Source organism: Bison bison, unplaced genomic scaffold (genome assembly GCF_000754665.1).
Source record: "Bison bison bison isolate TAMUID 2011002044 unplaced genomic scaffold, Bison_UMD1.0 scf7180017864259, whole genome shotgun sequence".
Taxonomy (NCBI): domain Eukaryota; kingdom Metazoa; phylum Chordata; class Mammalia; order Artiodactyla; family Bovidae; genus Bison; species Bison bison.
In genome coordinates, this window is record NW_011494831.1 from 3,891,713 (window position 1) to 3,904,096 (window position 12,384).

At 36.5% G+C, this 12,384-nt stretch overlaps 1 protein-coding gene across 10 annotated transcripts in view; it reads left to right on the forward strand.

The window, feature by feature from the left end:
* MGA (MGA, MAX dimerization protein) overlaps positions 1-12,384 on the forward strand; it is a 148,464-nt gene that overhangs the window by 115,543 nt on the left and 20,537 nt on the right. For 6 of the 10 annotated variants that reach the window (XM_010847994.1, XM_010847995.1, XM_010847997.1 and 3 more), the window contains 6 exons: positions 1,240-1,466; positions 2,858-3,034; positions 3,644-3,716; positions 5,029-5,546; positions 7,763-8,060; positions 9,357-9,983. In XM_010847994.1, the coding sequence (XP_010846296.1) occupies positions 1,240-1,466; positions 2,858-3,034; positions 3,644-3,716; positions 5,029-5,546; positions 7,763-8,060; positions 9,357-9,983 (1,920 nt within the window). The remainder of the gene's footprint in view (positions 1-1,239; positions 1,467-2,857; positions 3,035-3,643; positions 3,717-5,028; positions 5,547-7,762; positions 8,061-9,356; positions 9,984-12,384) is intronic. The other 4 variants (XM_010848001.1, XM_010847998.1, XM_010847999.1 and 1 more) reach the window with 4 other exon arrangements.

The following is a 12,384-nucleotide window of genomic DNA, read 5'->3' on the forward strand; positions in this document are numbered from 1 at the left end:
AGAACTGATTTCTTTTAGGATGGACTGGTTGGATCTCCTTGCAGTCCAAGGGACTCTCAAGAGTCTTCTCCAACACCACAGTCCAAAAGCATCAATTCTTCAGTGCTCAGCTTTCTTCACAGTACAACTCTCATATCCGTACATGCCTACTGGAAAAACCATAGCTTTGACTAGACGGACCTTTGTTGGCAAAGTAATGTCTCTGCTTTTTGATATGCTGCCTAGGTTTGTCGTAACTTTTCTTCCAAGGAGCAAGAGTCTTTTATTTTATTTTATTTTATTTTAAGAGTCTTTTAATTCCATGGCTGCAGTCACCATCTGCAGTGATTTTGGAGCTGAAGAAAATAAAGTCCGCCACTGTTTGCACTATTTCCCAATCTATTTGCCATGAAGTGATGGGACCAGATGCCATGATCTTCGTTTTCTGAATGTTGAGTTTTAAGCCAGCCTTTTCACTCTCCTCTTTGACTTTCATCAAGAGGCTCTTTAGTTCTTCTTCACTTTCTCCCATAAGGGTGGTGTTATCTGCATATCTGAGGTTATTGATATTTTTCCTGGCAGTCTTGATTCCAGCTTGTGCTTCTTCCAGCCCAATGTTTCTCATGATGTACTCTACATATAAGTTAAATAAGCAGGGTGACAATATACAGCCGCGACATACTCCTTTTCCTATTTGGAACCAAATGGAAATAATAATATCTCAAGGACTACTGTTATAGTTACATGAATTAAAACATAGTAAGTGCTTAGAATCTGCAGATAGTGAGGTTCAAAAAGTACTTGTTGTTATTTGTAAAATTAAAAAGTGTAGCATAGAATGATTATCTTTCCAGGATAATAGAGAAAGCCTCTTCTGATCATGTTAATTATAATAGCATCTCCTGTTAACTCTTTATCCTTTATTTATCCATCTATATTTTTCTGTGTTGTTCTTATTACTTGATACTATATGTTTATTAGATTGTTTTCTCCTGTGGATTATAAACTCTCTGAAGGCAAGAACTTTGTTTTAGTCATAGCTGTTTTCACTCTTGGATCTAAAACAGTGTCTGATTTATAATAGCTATTCAACAAATACTTGGTTAATAGATAAATTAATTAAGGTTCATGAGGGCCAACTAAAGGTTTCTTAGGGGGTATCTATCTGTTGGATTATTTTAATGATTTAATGCTTTTTATGAGGGAGAATATTTTGACAGTGCCTCAGTTAACTTTTGCCTTACCCTTCCTTTTGTTAAGCTATCTGTGAAACAGAACCTGAACAGCCTGTCCGACATTACCCACTGTGGGTAAAAGTAGAAGGTGAAGTAGATCCAGAACCAGTGTATATCCCAACGCCTTCTGTCATTGAGCCTATGAAACCATTGTTGTTGCCTCAGCCAGAAGTTTTATCTGCTACTGTGAAGGGCAAACTACTCACTGGAATTAAACCTGCAAGGGCATATACTCCCAAACCCAATCCTGTGGTAAGCTTGGCGTTATACATCTTTTATTGAAAGTTATAAAAATCATTTGTAAAGGTAATGGGTTTCAACCAGATTTTTGGTTTATATTTTGTGAATCATGGTGCTTTCAGGTAGTATGTCTGCAAGCCATCTCCCTTTCTGATTTAGTCAGTTTAATTGATGGCATTTAAAAAGTGTCATAAAAGTTGACAGAAAACAGCAAAATTCTGTAAAGCAATATCCTTCAATAAAAAATAAACTAATTTTAAAAATGTCATAAAAGTAGAGTGAATAGTAGTACAATTGACCCTTGAACAACAGGGAGGGTTTGGAGTGTAGACCCTTTGTGCAGTCGAAAGTCCGCGTGTAATGCTACAGTTAGTTTTTTGTGCCTGTGGTTCTGCATGTGTGGACTCAACCAACTGAGGATCATATAGTATACTGTAGGATTTACTATTGAAGAAAAGCTGTACTTGGACCTGTGCAGGATTATTATAATTCTTAAAGATAGCTAAATCTCTCTTTAGGAGGATCATATCAAATTGGCTTTTAAAAAAATGACTTGGCAAAAGTCTTCTAAAGGTTCTCTTACTCCTGTAGTATAGAATATTGAGTGATTGAGATGTAGTATGCACTATTAGAAAAGCATTAGGAAGAAACTTTAAAGAGTCACTGTGATCTTTTTAAAGCATATTGTCTTTATATACAATAAAGTTTAAGGTTTAAAAGAATAGTTGCATGACCAGATGAAGACAATAGGTAGAAGATCTAATGCTTCTCTTGTGTTAATAGCTTAAGCAGTTCTGATTATTAGTAAATCTATTTCAGTCTTTCTGTTTAATTAAATTGAAGAAAGATTGTTCAGTACAGTGCTATTTAGTGTGGTCTCTATACAGTGCTAATATATAACTGTTTGTTACTAGTCTGTGATGAAATAAGTATAAAAACAGGTAAACATGTAGATATATATTTATGATAATTTTAAGTGCCACAATAACACTGTGTTATTATCAAAAAGGAGATATTTAGAAACTTTTGCCACAAGTTGGTAGAGAAATTTTTATCTATTAAATCTAATACTGAAAAACTTGATCTTTGTTTTTCTAGTAATTTATTTTACTGTCTTTTCAAAAATATCAGTCTGTGTGTGACAGGTAATTAAGAAATTTATCCTTCACTGCAGATAATTTGAGAACCACTGCTCTGGTGTGCTGAATTTTCTTAAAAGAGAAACAGATCCTTTCTGACTGCCCCAAGAGTCAGCACATACAAACTGTAATTGTACTATTTAAAGTTTGCATTAAAAATTTTTAAGTGTTGTAATAGAAGCAAAGATTACATCCTTTTCCTTTTGGAATCCTGGAGACCTTGCCCCCCAATATTTGGAATGTTTTGTTGTATGAAACTTACAGATCCGGGAAGAAGACAAGGATCCAGTCTACTTGTACTTTGAAAGTATGATGACTTGTGCCCGAGTTCGAGTGTATGAACGAAAAAAAGAGGAAGAGAGACAACCATCACCATCACCATCCCCATCATTTCAGCAGCAGGGCTCATGTCATTCTAGTCCTGAGAACTGTAGTGTAAAGGTGAATTCCTTATTGCATAGATTTCTCTTTTTAACTTCCAGTTCCTTGCTGCTAGTATTAGAATTTGCATTACTGTTGGTATAATATGAAATAATTCTTTAGGGGCAGAGAAGGTTTACATAATGTGCATATCAATTTATGTTTCTCTGCATACCTATTCTAGAACATATTCCCTTAAGGTCATTTTAAAAGTATTACTCTTTCTGAAGTAGGAGTAATTTTGAAAATTTAAACATTTTTGGTTTTAATAATGTGGTTTATTAGGATTTGAATCTTTCTGCATTGGTGAATTTTCTAAATAGTTGAAACTTGTTTCATTAAACATCAAATATTTTTCCTTCTTTATTAGAATTACACTATAAAATGCAATGTTAATTGTTTTCTTGGTAACTCAGTCACTATCACAGACGTTAAACAGCAAGACTACTTGTTTTTATGGTTGTATAGTGTGATGGTAATGCAACTATGCCTGTGGATGTCAAGATGTTCTTTGAGTACTTTAATTTTTCTATTATTTTAGGCTTCCTTGAGAGATTTAATTCATATGTCCTACTCTCTTGATACTAAATATGTATTCAATTGAAGTATTTGTGTTGTTCTCTTTGTCAGGAGCCAGCTTCTGAACAGCAGCCTTTGAAACCACTCACTTGTGACCTGGAGGATGATTCTGATAAATCACAAGGTCAGAATGAAAACTATGACTTATCATTTGATCGTGATTATTAATATATAGGTATGGACTGTACTAATAATGAAGGGGAACCAAAGCTACCAATCCAGAGCATGTCTACCTACCTTGTTTCTAGTTTTGGTAAAAATAGAGACTACAGGTAAGTTTTTTTCCCAGTTTTTTGCTGTGTTTAACACTCCTGTTCTAAGAAGTACAATTTGTTGGTATTCGTGGTATGGTGTGTTGTAAGAAACAGGATGAGGTCGGTGATTTTTTTTAAACTCCTTTACAAACCTCAGCAATATTGACATCATTAGTTACAGAAATTTTACCTGAGATTTTCAATAGTTGCTGCAGTTGGAGAATACAGAGGGAGAAAGGAAGGAGTATCACTGATTTATCTAGTAAATGTTACTGCTAGAATTAGTATGATGAAGGTAGTGTCTAGGGAATTAACTGTTTGTTTTTGATTTTGCTTCTTAAGACATCAGACATTTAAGCAGCAGTGTCTCCTAAACTTTTTTTATGGCATGATACACATACAAAAGTGATAATGTTGCTAGCACATTGAGGCAAGTGGAGAGGGTGCCTGTTAGCATGATCACCCTGAAGGCTGAGGGGATCGCTGTCCTGATGTATTGATAACTGTAGTACATTGGTTGGGAGATCCTGCTATAGAAATCTAGCTAGTGAAATGTATATTTAGTTAATGTGTTGCCATGAATGTAAACATACTTGAGGTGTGCATGGTCTTGCATCAAATGTAGAAGTGGAACAATCATATCCAGAGGCACAGAAGTAGTTCTGAAATATTTGCAGTGGAAACTAGAGGTAGAGTGCAAGGGTTTTTTTCCCCAACAAAAACATCATCTTTCTTGCTGTTCTTTAGGGTTGACTCTACCTCTCACATATTACAAAGCATCTTGCAAGTGTCTTTGCTTTGCTTATATGGATAGCAAGTACACTATACTATATAAGCCTAACCCTGGTTATATACTTTGTTTGCAAGATAGTACCTTCTTATGTAATAGTTAATGGCTTTTTAGAGCAATCTCAAGAGGGATTCACTTTTATTAAGAGGGCCCAATGAGTAGAATAGTGAAGACTATTATAGTCTGATTTTCTGGAATCTTTCTTTTTTTCATGGAAAACTCCCAAATTGTGAGTGTCATTTTACCACTGAAAGTCCATGGGAATGGGATACTGGGCAACTGTTGAATATCTATGCTCCTGGCACTTTTCTGAGAACTCAGGAAAAATGAAAATCTTTCAAAGTTCAGAACAAAATGCTATAATGCAGAAATATCTTTCAATTCCTTACCAGAAAAGAGCTGGAAGTCTTCCTGCAATGAAGGGGAATCAGCTTCTACCTCCTATGTGCATCAGAGGTCACCTGGTGGTCCCACCAAACTGATCGAGATCATCTCAGACTGCAACTGGGAGGAGGATCGGAACAAGATTTTGAGCATCTTATCCCAGCACATCAATAACAACATGCCACAGTCACTTAAGGTGGGCAGCTTCATCATTGAGTTGGCTTCTCAGCGAAAGAGCCGGGGTGAAAAGAATCCTCCTGTTTATTCTTCTCGTGTGAAAATCTCTATGCCATCATGTCAAGATCAAGATGATATGGCTGAGAAATCTGGATCAGAGACTCCTGACGGTCCATTATCCCCTGGGAAAATGGATGATGTCTCTCCCGTGCAGACAGATGCCCTGGATTCAGTGAGGGAGAGATTACATGGAGGCAAAGGTCTGCCCTTTTATGCAGGGCTTTCTCCTGCAGGGAAGCTTGTGGCCTATAAACGTAAACCCAGTTCAAGCACATCTGGGCTTATCCAGGTGAGAATTATCTTTAATCTGGATGTAGCACCTTTTTATACTTAGGTACCACCTTGATTTTTCACAGCCCTTTGTGGGCTTTACATTATTTATCTTTGCATTCCTTGGGAACTGGGTGACAAAATCGTCATCTCTTTTTGTAATAGGCCTAGGTTAGATGTATACCCAGGGTGAATTTTTGGCACATTTTACAAACAGAAAGGTAGAGCCCTGTATGAGCTTATAGTTTTCTTTTTAGTCTTTCTAGAAAGTTGCCTTTAAGCTGTTTCACCTAGGCTATAGTGATATTTTGACAGTCAAGCAAGAATAGTAAGGGATTCAGTCTAGTTCTTGGGATTATTATTAGCAGATAACTTTTAAAATAAAATGAAGTGAAGTTAATTCTTAAGATAAGCAATATATGTTTGAAAACTTGGGAGAAAATTTAAATTTAGGAAGATGTTATTCAAATACATAAATTTTTAAAAAATTGAGCCACAGTTTACATATTTTATCTTTATTTGATTCATAGAGTTCTTGCCAGTCTAATCATTGTTATAGGGCAAATATCTATATCCTTGCTACGTAGTACTTCAGACAGATATATTAGTAAAATTACACTGGCATGTAGAAAATCTTTTTGAAGGAAAGTTCTGAGGTAAAATGTAGTCATAGGTCCAAAAGAGTTTCTCCTTTTGTTCAGTGACATTAAATGCACTTTTATATCAGAGTACCAAATGTGGGGTCCTGTCTGACATTACTGCTAAGGTTACTTGACTTCACTAGCTCAGCTGCTTCTCTGGGTTAAGGACTGTGCCACCATTATAACTGATCTACTTAATTAAAAACTTTCTATTGCAGTTACCATGTAACTGCTTCTGTTGATATTTCTTAAACTCTTAATGATGAGAGTGTTTTCTCCTTGTTTAATTTACTGATTGATGCTTTGAGAATAGCAACTTAACTGATATTTTAGTGAAACTAGGCCCCCTTCAAATAGTCATAGAAATTTTGTGTTCTCCTGTCTAGGACTCAGAATGCCCCCATAAAATACGAACCTGCATAGCAGTCAGGCCACTGTAAGGTATGCTTTGGGAAAGCTGCCGAGTAGTCTTCAGAGCAAGTCCCAAAGGAGAAGACAGGAGTATCTGATCCAGACTCCACAGAGCCTGGAAAACTGTGCAGGAAAGTTTACTCTAGGATGGAAAGATCATATTCTTTGGATCAAACTCGGGGCAAATATATACCTGATCTGTCTGGAAATAACAGTTTTATCTAAGTAACAGAATAATTTTTGTGTCTTAGAAGAGGGAGTAGCTTGGTGTAGCTCTTCTCCTGACCAGTTCTCTATTAATTTAGAGAGTAGGATTTTCTCTGCCTTACTCCACTTCCTCACCCCTTTAAATGATGGAAAAGAGAGACGGAAAAAGATTTCTTCTGTAGTCATTTAGCAATAAGACATAGAGAACTTAAGTAAGAAACTTGGGAAGTTTTGTTTTCTTTCTTTTTAAAATGATTCTCCTGTGTAAGATGGGCAGTCTGTCAACTCAGGCAATAGAGAAGAATCTTTACCTCATTCATTGATTCACTTTCTTCTGACAATTTAGTGGCAACTTAAAAAAAATTACAATGAATTTCAACTAGCATTTATTTTGAGTCCAGGTTTTGTGCAAAAGATGAAGATAGTTGTCTTCAAAACTGAATTTTTTGAAAACTGAAAACTAAGGTGACTTTGTGGCTTAGGTATTTGTAACAGTGACTTTCTCATAAGTTAAAGCAGACTTCCATGTATTTTTCAAATATTAAGGACCCTTGTGAGAAAGCTTCATTATGCCTCTGGTCTCATCAGAGAGATTCTGTGGAACACAGTTACTCATTTTTATGCTGATGATTATTAATAGCTCAACCATAATTGCTTATTGACAAGTAAAACAATTGGATGATTCCTTAGATTTGACTGTATCTTCCACAAATCTAGAATGCAGGTATGATAAGTTTCTGTTTTTAAACTTCCAAAATGAAGGAGATGAGATTAGTTGAGAATATCAGATGGCAGCATTTTTTTTTCATCTCCTAAATACTCAGATTATACCAAATGGGAAAAGTCCATTTCTTTTTCCCTTTAAATCTGAAAAATTAGACTTTTAAAACCTTGTAAAAATGAAACCCTTGTCAAGGGAGATGAGTTAGCAAGAGAATTTTATCTTTACAGAATTTCTCTTTGCCACTTGTTTCAGGTTAATGGTAAGAGTTACCCGCAGGCTAAGTTGCTATTGGGACAGATGGGGGCATTGCATCCAGCCAATAGGCTAGCTGCTTATATCACAGGCAGGTTGCGACCCTCAGTCCTGGACCTCTCAACCCTCAGTACTGTCATCTCCAAGGTAGCATCCAATGCCAAGGTGGCTGCATCCAGGAAACCACGCACCCTGTTGCCTTCAACATCCAATTCCAAAACGGCATCATCTTCTGGCACTACAACAAATCGCCCTGGGAAGAATCTGAAGGCGTTTGTCCCGGCAAAAAGACCAATTGGTAAGTTGGACTGTTTATATGTTTTGGGAAGGGTTGTGACTTGGTGCTGGGCCAGTGGATACAGATATGGAGGTTGTAAAACTTAGAGAAATATAGAAGTTGGTACTTTTTTTTCTTGATGTTTATCTTGCCTGAATTTAAATATTTTTTTAGTAACTCTTCTGATGACCTACAGTACTAAATAAATTGAGTTATAGTTAGTTTTATAGTTATTTCCCAGACGTTTAGACTGGTTTTGTTAACATAGAAAAGACTTAGCTTTTTAATTTTGTTTTGCAGAAGGGAATACATATTCCTGAGTACTTTCCCTAATTTACTATTTCTCCTATGAGGACTGGTGTTTTTGGTAACCAATCGTATGTATGTTCCCTGAATTTATGAAACCAAGGAGCTAGCAAAATCAAAATGCATTATGTTAGTATAGACTTAGAGTAGAAGGCTCTTGTAAAACGTAATTCTGGGAACATTGATTTATTATATTTATCCCTATTCTGTGAGTAAAAACCTAATTTATTTAACATCTTAGTGTTAGAGTCTGTAATAAATTGCCTCCTTAAATCATTTGTGTTTTAGAATTGACAGTATATACAGTTGATTTTATTGGATTCCTCTTTTTGTTTTTTCACATCTGTTTAGAAATGTTAAATAAAAATGTCATTTGCTGTGTTTTTATTCCTCTTAATAGGAAATTGAAATCTCTGGCTAAATGCTGGAGTTGTGTGAAGATGGAGTATAGGCATTGCCTTAAAAAGAACTCTTTCTACCTCTTGTTAAAAAGGTAGCTTTAACTGGTGATCTTAAAAAAAAAAAAAAAAGGATCGTCTTATCCTGGCCTCTTCTGAAATGTCTTTTTGCATATTTCTAAAATGCAAAACTTTACTGTTTTGTAAAAGGACAGCAATAAAGAGGTAGAGGTGCTGTGACAGAAGGAAGTGGTGCAAACAGATTTTAAAATTAGAATTAGGAATACAATTTCCTTACTTTCTTCCTCTGTTTTAGATGCTGAAGTTGTGTGCTGCTGTGCTATACAGTCTTTTTAGTGTTCTGGCAGTTAGACTGTATTGCATAACCAAAGGAATTTCAGAAGGAACATCCAGTTTTATTCCCTTTAGTTGTTAGAACTTTGAAAGTTAGGTTTGGGTGGACAGGTATGTTTGACTTCTGTGAGTGGAAATTACAGGTACATACCTGTAAGAAATTGACCCAGTGGTGCACAATAAATGTTGATAAACACAATCACTACAAGGATGAAATATGAGAACTGAAGATTTTTGACCTGCAAATTTTTATTTGCAGCGGCTCGACCCTCTCCTGGTGGTGTGTTCACACAGTTTGTGATGAGTAAAGTTGGAGCCCTGCAGCAGAAGATCCCTGGAGTTAGCACACCCCAACCCCTAACAGGGCCACAGAAGTTCAGTATCAGACCTTCTCCAGTAATGGTCGTCACACCTGTGGTTTCTTCTGAGCCAGTTCAGGTGTGCAGCTCTGTGACTGCTGCTGTCACTACTACCACCCCTCAAGTGTTTTTAGAAAATGTTCCTGCTGTGACACCTACGACTGCTCTATCTGACGTGGGAACTAAAGAAACTACTTATTCTTCTGGTGCCACCACTGCAGGGGTTGTTGAGGTCTCTGAAACTAATACCAGCACCCTTGTAACACCTACCCAGTCTACAGCCACTTTGAACCTTATCAAAACGACTGGGATAACTACCCCTGTGGCTTCAGTTGCTTTTCCTAAGTCTTTGGTAGCATCTCCTCCAACCATAACTCTTCCTGTTGCTTCCACTGCCTCCACCTCCATAGTCGTGGTGACCACAGCTGCATCTTCTTCCATGGTGACCACACCAACTTCATCTCTGAGCTCTGTTCCCATTATACTCTCGGGAATTGATGGGAGTCCACCAGTGAGCCAGAGACCAGGTAAGGCCTAGATGTTACAAGCTGGTTTATTTTATAGCTGGTTATATAACTTTGTGGTTCTGATAGAATTACAGGTAAATATCAAGTGTTTCTGCTATAACAGGGAAAAAAAAACAAAACTTTACATTCTGCAAAACTGAACACAAAAAATAATGGACTTCATGGTAAATACAGGGTTAGTACAGTCAGTGAACATTTGTGCAGTTTTGTAACCAGTGAGTGAGTGAAAGTCGCTCAGTCATGTCTGACTCTTTGCAATCCCATGGACTCTAGCCTGCCAGGTTCCTCTGTCCATGGAATTCTCTAGGCAAGAATACTGGAGTGAGTAGCTGTTTCCTCCTCCAGGGGATGTTCCCAACCCAGGTATTGAACCCAGGTCTCCTGCATTGCAGGCAGATTTTTTACAGTCTGAGCTACCAGGGAAGCCCCAGAATGCTAATAAAAACTATTAACCTTCAAGATAAACAGCCTTAACAGATGGTTTAGTGGAGCTAGAGATTTTCTCAGGAAATTAAAAATATTCAAAAGCATTAGAATGGAAATGCTACATTTGGGAGTGGAACTCTGAGCCAGTAGAGCAGCCATTAAAGTGGGTGCAGGAGGAAGTGCAGCAGCTCTTGTGTGTTGAGAGCTAAGGGCTCATGTCTCTGAGGGAACCAAATGTAGGTGTGCCCAGTTTTGGGAGTGGGAGAGCTGCTGCTTTATATTTAAAAAGGACAGATCAGAGGGCTTCTGCTTATGTTGCAGCCAAGCTGAAGGTCTTTTCTCTTGCTTAAGATTAAAATTCTTGGTCCTTTTTTTTTTTTTTTTTTTTTAAGGTCCTCTTGCCTAGTAAAAATCATTTGTGAATCAGCCCAACTCCTATATACTATACATTCTCTTAATTATTATACATAAACTGATTGAAATAGAAGTAGGGAAGCATATTTCTTTGTTTAGGACTCGGATATTTTATATGTCAACTTTTTAGTTAAAGTTAATTTTTTTCTCTTGTTGACTTAGTTTAAGTGAATTTGAAATAGAAATAGTTCACACTTTGGTCACTTTTATATCCTAATTCAACCAGCTAAAGTAACTTAGTAGACTCAAAGAAGAATTAGTATGGAAAGGAGTGTGAGAGATACAGGATATAGTGTGTGTGTTAGTTGCTTAGTTGTGGCCAACTCTTTGTGACCCTACGGACTATAGCTGATGAAGCTCCTCTGTTCATGGACTTCTCCAGGCAAGGGTACTAGAGTGGGTTGCCATTCTCTTGTCCAGAGGATCTTCCTGACCCAGGAATTGAAGCCGGGTCTCCTGCATTGCAGGTAGATTCTTTACCATCTGAGCCACCAGGGAAGCCCCTACAGGATATAAGGGGGAATAAAATAACTGACAACAGTTCTGTCTTGGTTATTGATAGTTTTCCTACTAAATATTTTTGTCTTCAGGGGCATGGTTTAAATCCCTGTAGATATTTTAGGAAAGGGATTTATAAATTGAAGTGCTGTTGAAAGGAAAAGTGGATGACAGTGTCAATTTTGTTGTCTTTTGCTACTTCCTGTCAACACACGTACCAAAAATGGCTAATAATATTATTTCAAAAGTAAGATTGTGTTTGATGAAGCCTTTTTGATTTCCTTTTGAAACTCACAGTTCACATCTTGTCATATTTTAACTGGTCACGTCTTCTAAATCATGTATTCTAACCTTTCTTTATATTTTTAATTATGTCATGAAACTGTGAAGTTGTTTACCTTTTGTAGTTCATTTTCTCTCAGATTTCAGTCACTCAGAACATACGTTCAGGTATTTTGCTCTGATTCCCATTTGTACTCTCATATAATTGATTTATTATTGTTATTTAAATCAAGTCAGTTGTTCACTTAAGTATACTTGTAAAAGGAGCAGTATTACTGTAATTGGAAACCAGCATTACTTGCCAGAATGGAGGATAGTCTCTTAAATAAATAAACTGAACCAATAATAATAAAAAGTATCAAATACTAGTCAGCTCCTGTGTATTTTTAACATGTGACTTGTTCTCTGTTAATGAAGGAAGTTAGAAAATGCTGGCATAGTCTTTTTTTTTTAAATTTTAATATTAAAGACATAATATTAGAGACATAATTTCTTCTGTATTTAATCAAAAGATTAAAATTCTGACAGTATAATATGGTGTTATTCTATATGACATACCACCTTAAAGTATCTTATGTAATACTACTTGAGGAAATACTAGTTGTATATTTTCTTATCTGCTCTTCTATAAAAGGAGCTGACTCACATCACTGCCAACTTCTAAGGAAGTATGTGATTTTGTTATAGTTTCATAAAGTGGATCCCAACTCGGGGATTTAGACCTCTGACTTTTTCATTTGACTTTTCATCCTTTTGTCTTTCTCTTCTTCCCTTCTCACCC